Source organism: Colias croceus, chromosome 1 (assembly GCF_905220415.1).
Source record: "Colias croceus chromosome 1, ilColCroc2.1".
NCBI classification, from domain to species: domain Eukaryota; kingdom Metazoa; phylum Arthropoda; class Insecta; order Lepidoptera; family Pieridae; genus Colias; species Colias croceus.
This window is the reverse complement of record NC_059537.1, coordinates 14,902,260-14,922,813: the sequence shown is the minus strand read 5'-3', so window position 1 is coordinate 14,922,813 and position 20,554 is coordinate 14,902,260. Positions and strand designations below refer to the sequence as shown.

The 20,554-nt window shown below is 33.3% G+C and overlaps 1 protein-coding gene across 3 annotated transcripts in view; it reads right to left on the bottom strand.

The window, feature by feature from the left end:
- LOC123705828 (zwei Ig domain protein zig-8-like) overlaps positions 1 to 20,554 on the bottom strand; it is a 349,179-nt gene that overhangs the window by 44,273 nt on the left and 284,352 nt on the right. For 2 of the 3 annotated variants that reach the window (XM_045654877.1, XM_045654885.1), the window contains exon 4: positions 5,445 to 5,655. In XM_045654877.1, coding sequence (XP_045510833.1) covers positions 5,445 to 5,655 — 211 coding nt within the window. Of the gene's footprint in view, positions 1 to 2,560; positions 2,600 to 5,444; positions 5,656 to 20,554 lie in introns of all 3 variants that reach the window. The other variant, XM_045654869.1, reaches the window with a different exon arrangement.

The window sequence follows — 20,554 nt, the reverse complement described above, 5'->3', positions numbered from 1 at the left end:
ACAGAGATTAAAGTAGAAATAGGAAACATATTAGCTTATTATTATTACTTTATACAGTATATTTTTTACATGCAAACTCTTCAATGCAATATTCAAGAATATTCGATCACTCTACATTAAGCACAATTGTGTTAAAGTATGCTGAAACGCCATACAAAGAACAAACTGAACAACATTGAACATCTGTCTGCAAAAAGCCTTAATCTACATGCATCACATGTAAGCGGATTGCAGAAAAGATGCATTAAATAAAAAAAAAACAAAACACTCAACACAAAACTAATTACACGTCTGCTTTATACAGCGATTGTCCCTTTTTCATGACAATGTACAACGATTTAATTGAATCGTAGTTTACGTTGAGTTAAAAGGTTGGAATTTCATTAATTTCTATAACAAAGATAATTACGACACAATATATACAAGAAAATAATGTTACTCTTAACGACTTTAAATTCAACCTAGAAAGGTTTTATTCCTTACAAAATGACTTTATGTCCTACAAAGTTCTACGAGGTCTAAGAGTGAAATTTGAGTGTTTAAATCAGTGTTTGTTTAGTCAGAAATCCTGTTGCTATCCACATAATATTATAACAATCACAAATGGTTAATCGCCTTATCAGATTAATAGAGAACGTTGTAAAAGTTTATATCAATGTATTTCTGCTGTGAAGTCCGTGCCTAGCTACTCATTTAATGGTTAAAATTCTAAGAAAATAGATTACAGATAAAGCTAAAGCTGTCGTATTTCTAAGTAGGTATTAAAAGAAAAGAAAGAAAGAAAGAAATATAGAATATAAATAAGTATTAGTGATAGTTCGAAGTATTAGTCTTCCAAGTTATTTTCAAACATATTTAAAAAAATAATTACATCGCCTGATTTTGTAATCCTCGGTATTTATATTTGTTCTTCTTATATCATTTTACACAGGCGTTTAACAAAACGAAGTTAGTCTTCAACTTTCCGATAAATTTAATCGAACGTAACACAGATAAAAAATCGTCGAGTAACGTTCGTGTATCAAAGGGGTTAATAAATAATGTTAAGCGCGGGTTGACATGGCGGCTCTCATGAAAGTCTAATGCCATTGCAGATCGGGCGAGCCTGCGCTATCTTCATCGGAACTGATATTAAAATAAATCCACCAAGAGCGAGTTATTGAAACCTCACGTTGTGCGCTAATAAGAATGCAAAAGAGCGCGCTTCTTTAGATGTATGATAGAGATGCATTGGAAACTTTGTAGCGACTGCTAATTTCTATAATTGGAAATTTTCCTTCATTCTTGATTTTGCACACCAATAACTATGAAGATTTTACATTGAATTTAATATAATTTACATAGTTTAATAATAGTGTTTTATAAAACATCCAAACTAGTTTAATAAAACAAAGTTAACGAACCTAAATGTGGAATTAATACTCTGTGAAACGATAGTTGAGCTTTCCAAGTGAATGTATAATTCGTCTTTTAATATTCAGCTCAATTTTCAAATATTATTGAGCATGGAACTGTATAAATTACGGCAAGATACTGAGTGCATTCGATGTTGATGTTTATAGTGGCAAGTGAAGCGGATCCATCGCTTCGTTTGTCAATACCCATTGTTTGGTATCAGCTTTAAGGCAATTACTGATTAAAATAATAATGCTGTGTATTCGAGGATCATATCTTGATATGGTTATGCATATAATATATAGGTATTTCAAATATTAGCATCCATGTAATGTTGTAGATTGGTGTTCAGATTAATTTTCAGTTATATATGCTTATATTGGTGAATTGATATTAGTTTACCATTTCTTATGTAATTGGTAATTATTATAGTGTTCTTATTAGAAGCCTGCGATTGTCAGAATTGTAAACTTTACACACTAATTGCACGGAAAATTATTGTTAGTGTTAAGTACCTATTGATAAATTGTTGAATTAATTTTGGATTAAAGTAAGTATACTCATCATAATTTAATCACACAATATCCAAATATATATTAATTCATAATTTGTTAAATTTTAAAAATTAATTAAACTAGTTCGAGTGAACATACGCAGTATACAGTAAGTAGGTCTGGTTAGAGCTTTCGTGAGCTTCCCAAGTTCGGGGGAAGTTAAATGGGAACTTGTACGTTATCATACTAGATACGACTTTAGCACCAACTCTCCTGACTTTAAAGTATTAAGTAATTAAGCTTTATATTACCATAATGCGCTCGGCTCTTTGGAATAATGTCGTTTGATAAAACGGATTTGAAAGATGAGATTGGTGTAATGGTGATATATTTTATGGTTCTTGACCATCGTCCTTTTCAAATGTTTCTTTTAAGACATTTCTTTCTAAGCCTTGCTAGATATTGACCAATCTTAAATGCAAGAGGTTCTTAGCTTGTTGTTTTCTTTATGTAAAATTAATGACAAAAACACGTTTAAGTTAGTGAAATATACACGCTCGTTAGTAAACACACACGCATTAGTTAAGAAACAGAGTATTTAATTAAAACGTTCGCACTCATTCGCTGAACACGCACACACGCTCATTAGTTAAACACAGACACACACTCACTCGCGTCTGAAAACATCCTTTGGTAGATCTCGTCGCAATCTGTGAAACAATGTTTACGTATTAAGTACTTATTTTAGAAAGCTTGCAGAAATATATCTGGTTTGAAGGTAGACGGTATAATATTGCTTTTAAAAATAGGCATGCTATATCTAAACACTATTTTATTGGTATGGTATAACTAGAGTCACCTTGCGTGAATTTTTATTTTGTAAATAAAATATTGCACAAATCTCTGGGAGCCCACTTAGTTTCCATGACAACTATACAATGTAGTAAAATAGTAACTAGACGGCGATTTAAATATCAACTCAACAACACAACGTAGAACAGCCTAACACATAACAAATAATCAAAAATTTGTTTATTCGATTGTCAGCGCTATAGTCACCTCAGCAGAATCGATATCTCGCATTTATAACATAACGGAATTTCATTTAGTCGCGATATTGGGTGACAACACATTTTAACGGCGACGTGCTTCGATTAACGAGCCGATTATTTAGACAAATACAATCGAGATTGTTCCGCTGCGAGGGGTTAAATGTACGTTTGTTTGCGCCGGATTATTGGTTTATGTAAAATTGTTCATTTAATCTTTTTAGGTCCGCTAACAAGGGTGATTTAAAGCGCTTTTTTACGCACAATATTATTTTACAATATTATTTTATATTCACTCTAATAAGAATAATAGTTCAAAGCACTAGTGAACTTTTTAATAAAATTTATTTATATAAAATGTTGCAGAGAAACAAGATATTATACGTATATTGACCTATTGTAACTCAAAGTTTGAGAATAGGTCTAGTTGTCATAAGAGCATTGAATTATTATTTAAAAATCCAACTTTATAAAAATTATATGAAAGTTTAAAGAATGTCAAGATTTATCTGAAAAATAAACCTTTTAAAGGCACAAATAAACTCGTATTTACGAGTCACAGAATACAAAATATGGAGGCCCTTATCGGATATCCAACAAATAGCTGTTTTAGCGCAATCTGGCCGATTAATTCGAAGCACGGTCGCGTTCAATAAATATGTTAAAACGCTCCGTGACACCGGCCGCCGCCCGCAGCCGCCCGCCGGCCGCGCCGCCCGAGCGGCCTGCGAGCCTCCGAGCATTTTGGAAATAAGATACATTTGATTTAAAGCCGACAGTCAATCGCTCAATGAGCTATGGCCCTTCATGCTCGGGATTGCTTTACGGAATAAATAGGATTTCATTTGGACATGTTTTATATGAATCCAATGAAGGCACCGTCGATTGGTCTTTTGTAGAACGGGCAAGGGTCGGTTTTTCTCTTTTTATGTATTTATCAAGTTTTATGTCCGTATTGAGGGCAAATGGATGTAAATATATTAACTCCTGTTTGTACTGTTTTTATTCATTTTAAGGTCTTTGTCTCTGTTGATTTAATATTCATTGAGAAAATATTGTAAAGTAGCGCTTAAAGTAGAGAAAAAACATATTTGATCGTGTTTTATCGTAAGTCGGTTATAATTAATTTATCTTAGCAACATACGATCAGTTAATTTATAGCAATTTCTCCCTTATAAGAGGCATTAAGATAATGTTTCACCACTTAACTTAAGCTATGACGCAACAACATCATGGCATAAACATCGTACTTTGTTATTTTTTGGACTTTTCATAAAACAACAAAGAGCGTTCTTTATATAAATCAGCTTTTGTGGAATATTGAAACGTTATTTAAAACACTTCAACACCTACTGAAAGTGAATTAAAGCCGTCGAAATGGACATGCCCGTATGCTATGTGTCTATATGTGCAGGATAATGAAAGGCAAACATCTCATAATGAGACGGGCGGCATGCGGCACGGGGCGGGCGCGGGCCTGCAATAGTTTACGTGCCTCTAGCGCCGTTTCGATGCCGGTAAATACAAATCTTTGCTAGAATTTATGTACATTCCTTCGGTGCCCAGCGCGCTGGAAAATATGATAAGAATAAGAACTATAAAACACATGGATTGAACGGTTTGCGTCGGTTCAGATATAATTTTTTTGATATTTTGATACATCTTAGTAATAATATAAACTGAAAAGAAAAAGCAAACCAGATATTTTATCAACATTTTTACTCACTCTACATATTATATTTACAAATTATATTTCATGAAGATTAAGCATGAAGAGGTATAGTTGCATTATTTCCCCGCAATCATTCACAAATTAAATATAGTACTTCAAAAAAATCAACGACTCGCGATGTAAAAATGCGTAAATAATTAATTAAAGACAATCATGCATAACCGTGCGGAACGTATTGTCTGAATAAAGCATAGTATTTACAACAGTCGTAAATCGTGATTCAATATTGGTGTGCGCGTGGAAGGGCTCATACCAGCTCATACCCATATTTATTGTATAACATGAATTAAACATCGTCCGCATAAATGCTTGACCGTTACGTGTGCTGCACTTTACGAAGCAGACAGTGAGCCGATTTCATCGAAAATACATAAGATTGGATTAACTGCAGGCTTTATAAAGGAATCGCAAAATGATTTCTTTTATTGGTTAAGCTGCAAGTCACGTAGAAGAACATACTTGCATTGTATAATGGCTATCTAGGTTATAATTCATTCTACGTTATGATGAAATTTATACAGATTTACAGTTGAAACTCACTTCACCTTTTCCGTCTTTAACAAAAGCGTTATAACTCACCACCCAAAGGCACAAGTATATAGACGATGTAGTAGACAGTGTCTCATGACTCTAGATTCTAAAAGGCCGGCAACACCTTCAAAAATATTCTTGTGAAGACACATGGGTTCTGGTGATCGCTCGCTACTGGGTACCCCTAACCCCATCAGTTCGTTCACTTTATTATCAAGAAAACACAAGTAATTGTTGACTCACCGACAACATGCAGCGTGACGAAGAAGCTGCGCACGGGCTGCGTGGAGATCTGGCACTCGTAGACGCCGGCGTCTCGCTGCTGGGCCCACTTGACCTGCAGCGTCCAGTCGTCCGTGTGCGGCGAGTGCGTGGCCTGGAAGCGCTGGTCCGACGTGTACGTGTAGCCGCCCACCGTCAGGATGTGCAGGTCGCGGTGACGGATCCATGACACCTGCAACGTGTAGTACAATAATGTGAATAGGTAACACCTTGACAATTGGATAAACCCGTACACACATTAGAGTATCCCGTCTTGCATTCATAATATATGGATAATCCAGCTAATGTAGATTATGTGTAGGTCTACATAGTTCTTACATTGCATTGAGAAATAAAAAGTAAATCATAAATAAATCTTTGTTATTATTTGTTCAAGTGAAAAAAGCTCGTAAACGGTATTACATAAAAATGATACAAAGAGAACATTTAAATCACGTATGTTAATTATGACGAAGAGCATATAAATGCTTGATAATAAATGCCTCAGGCACGTGTAACGTAGGGGAACCAGGCTGCTTGAATTTCCAAGAATTATGATTTTGAGGTTAATAATTCGTTTATTCGTAGCCACGTTCAATTTTTATAGAGTTCTATAAATTCTGAATGTTTCAATGAATTTGTGCCTTTGCTTGGACAAATAATATATTTCTTGCAACAACGCAATTTTAAATAAATAGAATTGTTTACATGTCTAAATAAACAATGAATATAGCGTAACATAAACACTTGATAATGGTTTCATGATTTTTTAAATAATAGGAAAAGATACTTCACACGTAAGCGTAAGTAACATTTTTTCGAAGTAAATGTTTTAGCATTAGCTATCGAATATGGCAGATTAATAGATACAAGTTTACTAATCCGTTAAATATTAAGTATATATGTAATTCCTAAAAAATACCCAAAAGCACAGTCCCACAAAAAAAAATCACAAGCGTGGTCACCGTCACACGCGTCTGTTTATCCAAGGCTCACACGGTCTTACGCGGCTTTATTAAAAAATTCATCGCCCGGCGCGGGCCGTGCGGGTGGTGCGAACGAGCCGGGATTAGTCGTTGCGTATAACTCGTGTGATGTGTGATGTGACGCACACACGGGCTAAGCCAAGGGAATGGTCATGAATGAGGTGTATGCTAGCTTTTTCGTCCGAAAAAATAGGAGGTTTCTCAATTCAACCGTTTCGAAAAAGTTGCATTCAAAAAGTAAAAATAAAGGCAAATTTGGTGAAGGAAGTACCTATCCCAAATTGTAGAATCAAATCATTTTAAACACCTGTCGTAGATGTATATCGTAGAACTATGTAGTTCTGTTCAGTTAAGAAACATTTAGCTTCTCATAGAAGATTTTGATTCAGCTCATATGTAACTATGAAGATTTTTCTTATCTGTAATTTTCATACATCTGAATTTAACACATGATATCATTTTATAGCAGTTATTTCCAGACATGATATTGATATGATTTCTATAGATAGCACTCTTTGTAAGTACCTACTCGAATTATAAAAATATGATTGCCATTTATAAACCAATTGCACTCTACGTGAAGCGTTATAAAAGCATATCGAATCGTTTAAAGATAGTTGAGGTAATATATTTGTGGCATTTTTTTCTAAAATAGCTCTAATATAATAAGTCAATAGTTCAAACTTTAACGATACTGATTATTTTGAGGATCATTTTGTATTAATATTGTTTTGATAACATTATGCAAAAAAGCTAGCATTAAAAACAAAAATGCTTCATTCATATGAAGCACGTGTTGTAAATGTGATAATTATAAACATATGCAAGCATTCTGTATTCGCTCATAGTACAAAGTGAATTATCAACGTACGTAATGTAAGTGGAGTTCGCGCTTGGTGGAGCGGAAATGAGGGAAGCTTTACAAAGGTTGTCGAAAAGCAATTTTTTACGCTAAATTATGCGTCTTTGTAACAATTTCCTTGTTCCAATGAAGTCTGATTAGTTTATTATGGTCGTAGGATTGACTCGGCTTGATTGTAATACGTATTGTGGTAGTGATAGACGATGGGGATCTGATTTTTACGTCTTGAAAAAAGTCGTACATATTCCTTTTCTGTTTTTAAATTATATTATAGCTGCCTATGCGAGTGGCATGTTTATTATAAAATGGGCATAACTAGCATTGCGTACTGAAATTGTTGACTTAATAAAAAGGAAATTTGTGAAGCATTTTATTTATTAATTAAAGTTAACGGTATTCTAACAAAATATTGACGTGAAATAGCGTAATATTTTATATAAAGATTTTATACAAAGTTGTGTTTTTTTACGAAGCGACATGAAGACCTGATTTCTTTCCTCCAATTTAATTAAATGTAATTTTCCATCTAATAAAATCATATTTCATCAAAGAATCTCAGTGCTGTGTCTACAAACTTTCCACTACCAAGGCATCAACGTCTATGGTAGAATGTCTAAAACTAAAAAAAATAAAAACATTTTTGTACTTTACCCAAAACACTATTTACTACACGAAATATTTATCTACTCGTATAGTTATTCGTGTGAACATTATAGTCGAGTGGGAGTCGAAAATCATAATGATTCGACACGAAATGGGTCAAACTTATTCCGGATATGTTAGAGACGTCGTTATTTTAAAGGCATGAATATTACTATTATTACGTGAATAGAAATTAACTTGAGGTCATCTAAGAATTATTTAAATCGTTCAACAATGTAGAGATTTCAGTTAAAACTAATTAACCGAGGAAATAACGATGATTTTAATAGAACAGTCTACAAGAAATGTGTTGATGTCTATCGGTTCATTTACATTAAACGAGCGAATGCTCATTCTAACGCCACTATTTCAAATTATTTTAGTGTAAACAAGTGTAGAACTTTTTTAAGTTGTTCTTAGTGCGTTCGAAAAGATTCCATGCAATGTTATTATGCTGAACACTGAAGACGAATTTTTGTTTACACTTAACGATCGCGAAAGAAAACTCTTGCTCTAGCTCTATATTCGTTTGATGTAAATACACCGTTAGGTAATGATATATTTGCTGTGCATTGCTGTGAAATTTATTAGGAACTACGTAAATAAGTATTATAAAAATGTATTTGAGTAAACTTTTTGGTAGTCACGTCTCCATAGTACACAAGGTAATATCTCGTTTACCTTGAAGAGAAAAATGTAATGCATGGCGATATATAGACTCCTACATAGTTAAATAAACACGTTGAGTCTAGAAATTGTGGATTTTTCATTGTATCGGAGTATTCCCTGATCCATTAAGAGTGATTCATGAGTGGATCGGAACATTAAATACATTATGTATCGGGCTGAGTTGGGGCTGAGAGTATTTGTCTATTCCAGATTGTAGACCGCTGTTTGAGCTGCAATCGAAATTCACTCCACTTCAATATTCAGGCCATGGAACAGAACTGAAAAGGAATTTTATTTTTGTGAAAAATATTTTTTTGAGAATAAAAAGGCACCGGAGATTTACATTGGAAGGAAAAATAAATTTCTGCCTCTTCTACCGAACCGTCGTGAATTTCTATTCGTTAAAATATAATGTAAACAACAACAAATGTTCTAATGGTCGAAGTTTTATTTACATTGAAATTTGATTTTGAACAACACATAATATGAGGTCTACTCATTCTGAATTATTTTTTCACCATTTTAGTTCTTTTTATATAAACGTTCAGTTTTCCTAGGATAGGAGCTAAAATTAAACATGAGAGAGATCATACAAAAATATCAAAAAAGTTAAAACATTAATAATACGGATACAGACATGGATTAATCAAAATCTAGATAATTTTATTCATGTTTTTGAACTTCCGGAATTATGCAACGGTTGAAACAAAACGACAATCGTTCCTCGTTGAATTATATAAAAGTTTTGAGTATTGAAAATGTAAACAAGTTTATGACCGCGTGGTTTACGGTCTCGCGGGACCGCCCTGCCCCGGAATACTGCACTAAACACGGATACAAAAAGACTGGAGAGTGTTTAGTTAGTTGTTAATTATAATCATTATACTATAATTTGTATATGATGATTCTTTGCCAGAGGAAGGAGAAAGAAGGAAGGACCGCTAAATACAGCACAGCGTCGCAGCAGATTTGCAAGTTCTTAAAAAAATAATAATTGATAAAACCAAATGGTTATGTCATAGTGTTGAAAATTACAATTTTAATCGTCAATATTAGTCTTGAAATGATTTAAAACTGTTAAATAATAGGATAAGGCAGAAGTATCTAGTACTCTATATCCATGGCGCCGATATTTAAAATTCCCGGAGTATTTTGTTACCTCTCCATAACTCGGAGGAGCACTCGCGGGGTACAGTGTGCAGTCGAGACTGTTTACTGCCGACTGCCGACTGCACCACATTCTGCTTAACTTACTAACGTCGCTATTGTGCTTTTTGGGTTAACATTTACATATTATTGCCTTTATCCTTCATTTACTTGCGAGTAGAATTTTATTATAATTTTAAACATTTGATGCGGTAGTTTATAAGTTAGTTTCGCTAAATCACGGTTTTATGGGTTTGAGATATAGGTAGCGGCCAAGTTTTGTCTGTTTTCTTTTTTTCAATACATATCCTCAGATAATCTTGTTTATAGTATATTATATGTATAGAAAATACAAAACCTTTTATTTATGTAGGTACTACATTAGCATGTTATAATTAATAAAATTACAAAATTAACATTATTCAGGCAATTACATAACCTATTTGCTCTTTTAGCTAAACATTTTTGGAATTCTTAATTAATGAAGAAGAAATGACGCAGTGGTGCTTAGGTAGTGAAAAGTTTACATAACATACTTAAATACTAAAAATAAATAAAATGTTGTGTGGTTTTATGAAACCACGGTAAAAGTGAAACTTTTTTTCACACTATAGACATTTAACTAAAAATTATCGTATTTGTACTATAATAATTAACGTACGTATCGTGCGTCACGCGACATGCGCTACACAGACCAAAAAGTTTGAGACGACGTAATAAAAGTTTCACTTTAAAAATGGTTCATACCCCAGAACCAGATTGCCAATTTAGTTGTTCAAGTTCCACAACTAAACATTTCGCATATCAGATTGTCGCAAACCAACTATTGTTACACCAACTATTGCAACTGTATCTCAATACAAGTCCTTGTTCGCTTATAAATTACGGCAATCTCGCATTACATCGCTCGCTGTGTGAGAACACATGCTCCGATGTTGGAACATACGGCGCAGTGTAGCGTGCACGGAGCGGGTAATACGGTTAACTTTGGAATCGTTTAAGATGTAACAATATCTGATAACCGATACAATACAATATAGTAATCGCAGACGCAGTAATATTGTTATCAAGTATTCGCATAAACCGATACAATGGAGACAACCCGCAAACATTTTGTGGGCGAATTTTCATTATATTCGATCGCGTTTGTAATTCCTAACATAACTGAGCCCAACTATTTACTTCACATTCTTGATAGTGATTATATTATGAGTAACCAGACGTTGTGTTTTAGTGGGACCGTGGGGGAGCGTTGTGGTCCGGGTATTGGTTCAACTAACTCGATTTTGAACAAATGTAAAAGAACAACAAATATATAGATTGTTAATACGTTTAGATTAAGTTTTTATAGAGTTCAAGTAAAAAAGAAATAATGATATTACTAAATAATATTTCTTTCAAGGTTTACACTTAGTGAAATCTAAATTAGGTACCTACTACATATCGCTATACGTCTAGTGCCGTCTCACGCTGAATAATATTAGCGTATTTCAAAGATAATTCCTAGAATCCTCGTCGCAACCCGGTGTCCTGATTGCTAAGGTGTAATGGTAACCCTACGTGCGCCTCTCCCCCTCCCCCCGCTCCCGATCCCCGCGGCCCCCGCCGCACTAACCCGCTGTCAATTTGACGACAAGTATGCAGGATCGCTTAAAATTCATGGCTCATCTCGCGATATTATTAAAGGATAACGGGAACACGTACACCCCCACTTCGGCCACACCACTGAATTATGAGTCGCAGTTTACAATCAGCTCGTTATATACATTGCGCGTCGAGTGCCGACGTGAATATCAAATGAGCCGGGCAGTGCATTAGTGGGCTGGATACAATTATTTAAATTGCATCCAACATACAATCGTTGCGCCATATTAATAACCGTAATTTACGGAACGATGCAAATGAGCGAATAGTTTTATCATATTTGTCTCACTCCATAATGCGTCTGTTTCGTTTTATGAAATATCTTTTGAAAGAACGTGAGGTACGGGCTGAAAAGAAACAATGTTTGTATTATTTTGAACGTAAAAAGCTAAACAGAGGCGTTGTTTCGTGTTTCCTTAAAAAGTTCCATTATCAGAAAATATAACGAAAAAATGTGAGGTGAATCTCAGATGTCGGCAAAGTGTAAAAGAGTGTACCGAGTATAATATCGTTGAGAGGGATGTTTATATTCGTGAGCGCGTCTGGGGCCCCGGAGTGAAGGGGCCTCTAGCACTGCGGGGCCTCTGAGATTCTTCAGATCATTTAGATCCATAAACACATTAAGCGGCACGTCAAGTTGGCGGGTTTTATTTTGGCTTAGCGCGGGATTAAGACTGCGATTTCACGTGAGAGAAGCCCCGGAATTTATTTGCACTTTTTTCCCGGCGAGGGAGAAATGGCAGATCAGTAGTGTGGTAGCTATTATATTATAAATTATGCAAAATAAATTGTATTCGTAATAAAATAATTCAAAATAAAACGCATTTAAATAAAGAATGATAAAATTAATTATGTTTTCGGACTTGATATGAGTAAATTTATAATTATTAAAATCATTAGTGTATGAAATGATACAATCTTAGGTATCTATTTCATTTCTTAGGAAAAACTAATTAAATTAAATTTGTGTAAGAAATAAACATGTTATATTATATTAATTTGAAAATTCGTTGATATTATAACTGTTGAGATTGACGCATGAAAAACATCGACTTTCAAGTTTAATTAATTCTCTGAAGAGAAATGTTTTAGCCCTTTGCGATGTTTGTAAATCTGGGGGCACGGTAGTGCCCCCGCCAAGACGAGCCAAGCGAACAAGCGACGGGCACTACCTACCTTTTCTCGAAGCGCTTCGACGTTTTTTTGAACCCTCATAACTTGGGTTTGGATTATGCTAGATCAACAAAATTTTCGGGATATATTGTCAATAGCGGACTTATTGAACATATTAAGTTTTAATTACATTAGCTTTTATACTTCAGATTTTATTTATATCTAAAAAACGCTAATTTCGTCACTGACTCACTGATGATCATCAAAATTCTTAAGGTATTTCCTAATGTCCTAGAAAGCTGAAATTTTGTATGTAAGCTAGTATTAGCACACAAACAACAAAAAAATTATAAAACTTGTAACTTTCATCCCCCAACCCCTTAAACTAGGAGATGGGAGTTTTTATGAGACCTGTAATTTTTTAAATTAAATTTTGATGACGCTAGAGGTCTAATCTAATAATCTAAAACTTGGTCCACCTAGATATATATATGTATATGTACTCCTTGTTAAAAAAAATTTAATAAAATTTTGTTACAAACAACTTACAAAAAGAAATGAAATCCCACCAAAAACATTTTCATGTAAAATTGTTGCCAAGACGAGCCCATATGACTCGCACTGTCAAAAAGTTATCAGATCTCGTGTAGAGCCAAGCTTCTAACACTACACGCCCTAACTCTACAAGGTCTAACTTCACAAACTCTACACCTTAGTCAAAATATGTGGCTTGGCCATTCGTTACTACAAGAACTATTGTATAACACAAAAGTAATGAACAGTGAATTAATTTTTCACCTTACGCCGATGTGAATGTAGCGAAATGGCCAAGCCACATATTTTGACTAAGGTGTAGAGTTTGTGAAGTTAGACCTTGTAGAGTTAGGGCGTGTAGTGTTAGAAGCTTGGCTCTACACGAGATCTGATAACTTTTTGACAGTGCGAGTCATATGGGCTCGTCTTGGCAACAATTTTACATGAAAATGTTTTTGGTGGGATACTGTTTTCATAAAAATTATTCCGCTGTTTTGTGTTTATTTCATAATAATATACAGTTCTTAGTAATGCTAGTTTTTATATGCTTTCTTTGATTTTAGTTGTTTACTGAATGATTTAAATGAGTGAGTACACGTAAAAAGGTTTCCAGTTTTCCAAACTAGGTTCGCTGTGGTAGATATTTTTTTGTTGATTTTGAATGAAATAATTATTTTGAACGAAATTCAAAACTGTTTATCGGAAACGTACATAAATAACGAGCTGATTTGCGAACTTTGAGCTTCTTCATTAATTTAATTTATGAATATTTAATACGTTTTAGTTCTTATTGTGCTTTTACTGAGCTGTGAAAATCTATAATATTTAAAAAAAATAATTCGAAACTTCAGCTCTTCTTTTTATTTTAATCGAAATCTCACTTATTTAAAAATAAAACACCAACATTGATTAAATGTTTTTATACGCACCTTAAAAGTTATCTCATGAAAGGCACGAATAGCCTTTAAAAGAACTCTCTTTCATGTATGAAAACAAAACTAATTCGGTTAACAGATTAAAAACTTTTAAATACGCTCCGGGGCGCACTTGAAGAATATCAGATGAGCTCCAATACTCCATGAAATATTCAGGGAGGTGACTTTGCCATATAATATTGGAATATTCCAGAATACTGCGGAGGGCCTCTTTGAGCTACAGCTGGAGGATCGCTGGCGTCACTTAACCGAAATGCGGATATCTGTATTGTACTTAGCTTCTGTGCAGTTACAAATATGACGTAACTTGTCGTATTTTGGAATGTGAAGATTTTGGAGCATGTTTTTGAGGGTAATACTGGAAATGAAGTGGTGTAGTAAATATATTGCTTTTATTGTGGTTTCGGTTATTTGTGGAACCATGAAACGACTGATTGTCAGTAATTACAAAAAAGTGCAGCTAAGAAATCACGATGTAGAGAAATGAAACTATTTTCTCTTTGTATATTATTAATATCTAATCTTGGTTAGATTTCTTTTTATCATCTATTATTTTTGATACATACATCTAATAAGAAATAAGTAAAATGAAGCTTCCACGCGTGCAGCACGTCTGAATTCGCTTTCATTCCGCGTATTGTTGCGTTTAATATTTCACACGGCCAATAACCAGGGATGGGCAACTGGACATCGATATAATTGGTTGTAGCTGTATCGTATGTGATGTCACTGCTGAGAGCATTGCTTATTGCAGAGTAATAATGATGATACTGTTCAGGTTATAAGATTTCTAAGCTATTTAACTATGATGTACTATTTCACAAAAATAATAAGTTGAATATTGTCGTAAATAAAATCATAACTAATTCATTCACACTAAAAATTTTGCAATTTATAAATTATCCATATTAAAGTCCGAATCAAATAAGCGATGACTGTCGATAAAAATACATCGATATTGAGTCCCAGCAACCCTAGCGGCTAGATTCTACTTTTAGTAGCGTATGCTGTATTTTTAAAGATATTGGAGTTATTCAACTGCATCGTCATTTAAACTTGCTCTCCGTGTTCCTGCAATTGCCAGTTTGGGATCGAATAGCATGAATTTCTGTGGATATGTTTAATTTACTATTGGAATTAAAAAGGTTAAAAACGATTCAATATTAAATACTATAAGCGTATCATTTAATTATATTATGTTTAGACGAATATATTTATATTAATGAGAAATTCTTCATTTTCTGTTTCCATATTTTCGGTATTATTTAAGTGGATGTAATCATAAGAAATATTTTTAGAAGCGAATAATATAAAATAATTGCCATATAAGCTTGTCTAGTATTAAACAAAGTTGGGATTTTTTATTAAGTTCCTATGTGTAGTGTGTACGCGAGGATTCATTACAAAACTAGAATTTAAAACAATTAAATAGCTCGCAATCTAAACTACGGCTAATTAAGCTAGTTATCTAAATAACAACTTCCTATTAAAAGTTTATACGAACAAGAGTCAAGAATCTACGTTACGAGCTAGTAGCTACGTGTCTACGCCACTACGGCGCTACGCTGCTACGGTGCTACGAACTTGTATAGTTGCTTGTTCCGAAGTCGCTTTTAGTTTGCGAGTATGGAACCGATAAAATTTTGACTTAATACTTTGGTCAACAACTTAACGCCTGTTTCAGCCACGCTTTATACTTGCGTAATAGTTTTGGCAGAAGCTTCGATGTGTATAATAAATGTGTACCGTTGAATCATATGTTTTTATTTGCTTATTAATAAATTAATAAATATTATACACGCGTACATTGTCAATTATTATGATTAGTTTCTCAAGTGAAGGAAGATTTCTAAATAATAATTGCTAATTAATAACTAATTAAAGAGACATTTCGAAATTCTCGATAAGATGTACACAAGGTACATTTATTTGTTATTCATTTAAAATTTAATTTTCATGGAATTATACTCTACAAGTATTTGGTGTAAACGAAAGAGCTCGATTTATATGGAACATCAATAAAACTGTTACTCGCTGGGAAAGACAAACATCTTAGCGTTTGTTGTGAAATGACGTCATCGTGATGTCTGACAACATCGAGTCCAGGACCTGTAGTCTGTACAAATTAGTCGGTAATTACCGATAACTTATTTATAGACCCGTCTTCAGCAATGAAAATGATGTCGCTTAATACCTCTCCCCAATTTGATGGAAGCATACAATGGATACATATTTGTTTATAATTTTTATTCTTCACAAAACTTTCCCTTATGCGTCAAAATATTTATAGAATAATAGCCTTGTAGTAATGCATTTTTATCTAAATTAATAACATCATTATTTCAATTCCGTAGATATATGAAAAATAAATAAAATATGGATTTCATGGATTTGGAAAATCATTTCTTTGCAACACATTCGAATATTGTCAAAACAAATTATTCTTTGACATTGTCAATCGTTATGATACTGACGTTTGATCTCGACAAGATCTTTAAGGCCCTTCTCCCATTACGCTACCGGTATCCTACACGTCCGCGACTAGTATAGATGGTCGTTTTTGCGTCGCGTTGCGCGCGTATCTCTTCGGAAGAAAGATAAAAAATTCTTATCATCATGTTGTAGTTCTCGTGCGGCTATAAAAACTCTACAATTTACTTATGTTTCTTTCAATATATGGATGAATCCAGTACCTACTTCCTACTTTTACATCGTCACTGGAATCGCTCGACATAGCGTCCGTCTACAAAAACGAGGCACAATAATGATGAATTTAGTCATTTTTCAGTCGCTTAATATGCGAGCATCGGGCAGCGAACAAAAATCTAACTAGTATTCTACTCGAGTATCGTATTCTAGAAGTATCGAAATGGGAGAAGGGCCTTACGGTTTGTGTGGATTTGTAGATACGGTTGATAATATCGGAAACATTAGGTATATATTATTATAATTTTATAATAAATAGAAGATATTTCACACTTCCGATGCTATATTATGATTTAACGCAATATTTTTTTTCTCTTATTTAATGTTATTGCAATTAAAATAAAATAAACAAATAATGTTTTATTTTTAAGATGGTTTCAAAATCTTATTGAAAATGTTAAGAAGCCTCATATATTATATTAAATAAATATTAAAATAGTGTACTGCTGTCTGCATTTATTCAGCCTAAATTATTGCATTCATATTCGATTAATTTCTTTTTGAACTTCTAGGATAATAAAATTATACAGATGAATACAAATAAAATAAAACGATCCAATTACGAAAAAAATTTATTAGAAAATTTTAATTTAACAGTTTATAATAGCGTAGTTGAAAATTTGGCTCAAAACCATCATCCCTCACCAACATAATAATTCTAGTAACTTGTTCATCTGTAAAATATAAAATTTATAGATAAATATTTATATTTAACACATAAATAATATTAACCGTGAACCGCTAAATCAATTGCATTGCATCCTTTGCTTATAAACTGTAATAAAATATACAATGATGCACATAATATAATATAATAATACAAGCTAAAAATACAAGTGATACAAATTATCCGTTCCGTCCTTAGTTTTAGTTCCGTCAGTTTCTATGATGTCTTAAAGATTTCTCAAAAGGCTTCGAATTGAGCAGAATTATCTTGTAGAGCTTTTGGAGTCTTTTGATTAGAATTTTATTGCACTTCACAAATAACAAAATATTACTAAACTAAAACTAATAGCTTTAACTATATAAAAACATAACGCAGATTGATATTTTCTTAGGATATTTGTTATCCAATAGATTTATAGGACTTTTAAGAACATAATTAAAAATTATCCTCTTGAAAACACACAATTTACATTTATTTTGATAGAAATATTATTTTCATGATTGATGATTGATGTCAAATGTCAAAAAAGTAAATAAAGAGATTGCCATACATGGAATTTTGGATTCCATGAATATGTAATTAATAGAACATTAATTAAACGACTGATATAAAAAATATCGAATTTGATTAAAATTAAATTATCTGCCATGTTTTTTTGTGCATAAAATTTGCTTTTTTTATATGCAATTGCAATTGTAATAATGCGAAAATTAATATAACTAATTTTAATTTACTATCTATTCCCTAAAACTAAGCAAAATTTCTTGGAAAAAGAACACTAAATTTTTTAGGTCTATACTATAGTTACTGATTGGTTACTGATAATCGTTAGTTACCGACCGATTTCGGTCGATATCGATGTCGATTAGTGTCGAGACTACGCCTACTGAATAAATGCGCTCAAAACGAAAAATGTTCGGATATTTTCTCAATGTCCGATATTTTTGAACTAGTAATTTGTTATACTTGTTTCGGGAGATATTTTCGAAAGAGCACGTGTATCCCAGACTCTAAATGGTTGTTTTATTCGCTTTTTGGAAGCTTAACAAATGAATGATTCGTCGATTTGTCCGAAATGGGTTTTGCGAAATAATCAAGAACATCTATTCTAATTCTGAGAAAAATCTCGGGGTTGTGGCTAAAAATACGAATATTGAAGCATGGAATTTCTTCTGTTTTACGGATTATTCAAGGACTTTTATGAACAGTTCAAATATACGGATAAACTTTCAAAATATATTTTGTTATTGGTTTGCAGTTGTAACCACGTAAATATAAATCATGTACAAAAGAATAATTTAGTAATAACAACAACAGTTTTACAGATAAAATAATGACCGTTATATCGACATTCAGGCTATGTAACACAGAATGCGTACTTAAGTAAGTAGAATAGTTAATTTAAAACCGATATCAATCAGAAATGACATAACAAGACACTAAGTGGCCCTGAGCACAATTAAAAATGTAACAAGGATTAGTTCGCTTAGCTAGCGAGTCGGGAGTGAAGCGGCTGCGGTTAACCGATCGAACTGTACAAATAGCTTCGTAATTAACGTAATTAATTTGCCGAAACCGCATCTCGTTCCCTTCACATGGCTCTGTGCGACGCATTGCTAATGTAGAACTTGACAATATTTACAGTTAAGGAGGCAAGCGATAAATAATGATAGCGTGACGTATTCATTTATTTAATGAAATTCATTGTTTTCAGAAGCAGTAGGTTTGTTTCAAAATTTGTTGGATCGTCGTCTGTTTTGATTTATAACATACCGTTTTCATGAAGACATGAGAGTTGTACTGCTGTCTTTATATTATACGATTATGTCTGTATGCAGGACTGAAAAGCTTGTTATGTCATTATGTACGACATGGCTCTATTTACACATGTTATAGTAGTAAAAGTTTATTCTCAAAATAGAAGCAATAGTTTCAAGATTCATAATCTACTTCCAAACATTACCCATTGATGATAATTGAAACCGGTTGACCGTCAACTAACGAGAAATTAACATACTAAATAAGGATATGGTAAACATATTTTACATGCAAATGATCAAAACAATAACAGTTTAAACTATCTTCCGCAAAATCAAAAATAACTACATTAACTGGAATTTTACTTATTCTAATTTCTACTTTATTGTTTTATATGGAAGATTAAAAACTCCGAGAAATTAATACACATTGAAAACTCTTCATCTTCCCCAGATGTATCTATATGTCGTGGTCATATCGTAGATTTGATCATTTCATGATATGAGTGGCCATTTCACGAAATGGTCGCATATCGTGAAATGGCCAATTTAGTTTGGCCACATCATGATGTGGTTTGGGCAGATCAATGATAAGAAATCGTTTCACGATATGGCCAATTAACGCACGGTTTTTTCATGAAATGATCAAAATTATTTGATCATATCGTAAAATAGTTACATTAATCGTTGGTAGAGGCGCTGCAAGCTCTATGTTTATGTGATAAGATGGCGGCCGCTGGCGAAAATTAAATTATTCGCAGTTAAAAACTTCATAATTCGTTTAAGAACAATATTATGAAGAAAGTCATAGCAAAGAATTTACGACGAAGAGGTACGAGTACTATGGAAAATGTGGATATCTTATATGTATTTAAGAAAAAATGCGACTTAAATAAAATAATTTAAGAAACTACTACTATATTATTATAATTGTTTGTTTTTTAAAAAGCGATCCGCTTCTGGCACTCGCCGGCCGCTGCCGCGGCACGCTCGCTTTGCTCGCTCGGCTCGTGCGTTGTTTATCAAAGTCTAACCTAACCTAACCAAACTGTTTTCTATTGCAAAAACGATTCGCTTCTGGCATTTGCCGGCCGCTGCCGCGGCACTAACTTAAATGACATTAAACAAGTTTTTAGAATATAGTTATTCTGAATTTTTTTAATATTTTATGGACTCTTTATATTTTATACGATCTGGCCAAATGTGGATGACCAAATCGTGAAACGTTGACGATTTAACGATCTGATCAAACTATGTTGGCCATTTCACGATATGCGACCATTTCGTGAAATGGCCAGTCATATCATGAAATGATCAAATCTACGATATGACCACGACATATACATATAATAAATCTGTAGAAGGGTCAATTCTGTACATTGAAAATATTGAAAAAATAAATATCAGGGGGTGTTACTGGATCGATACCAA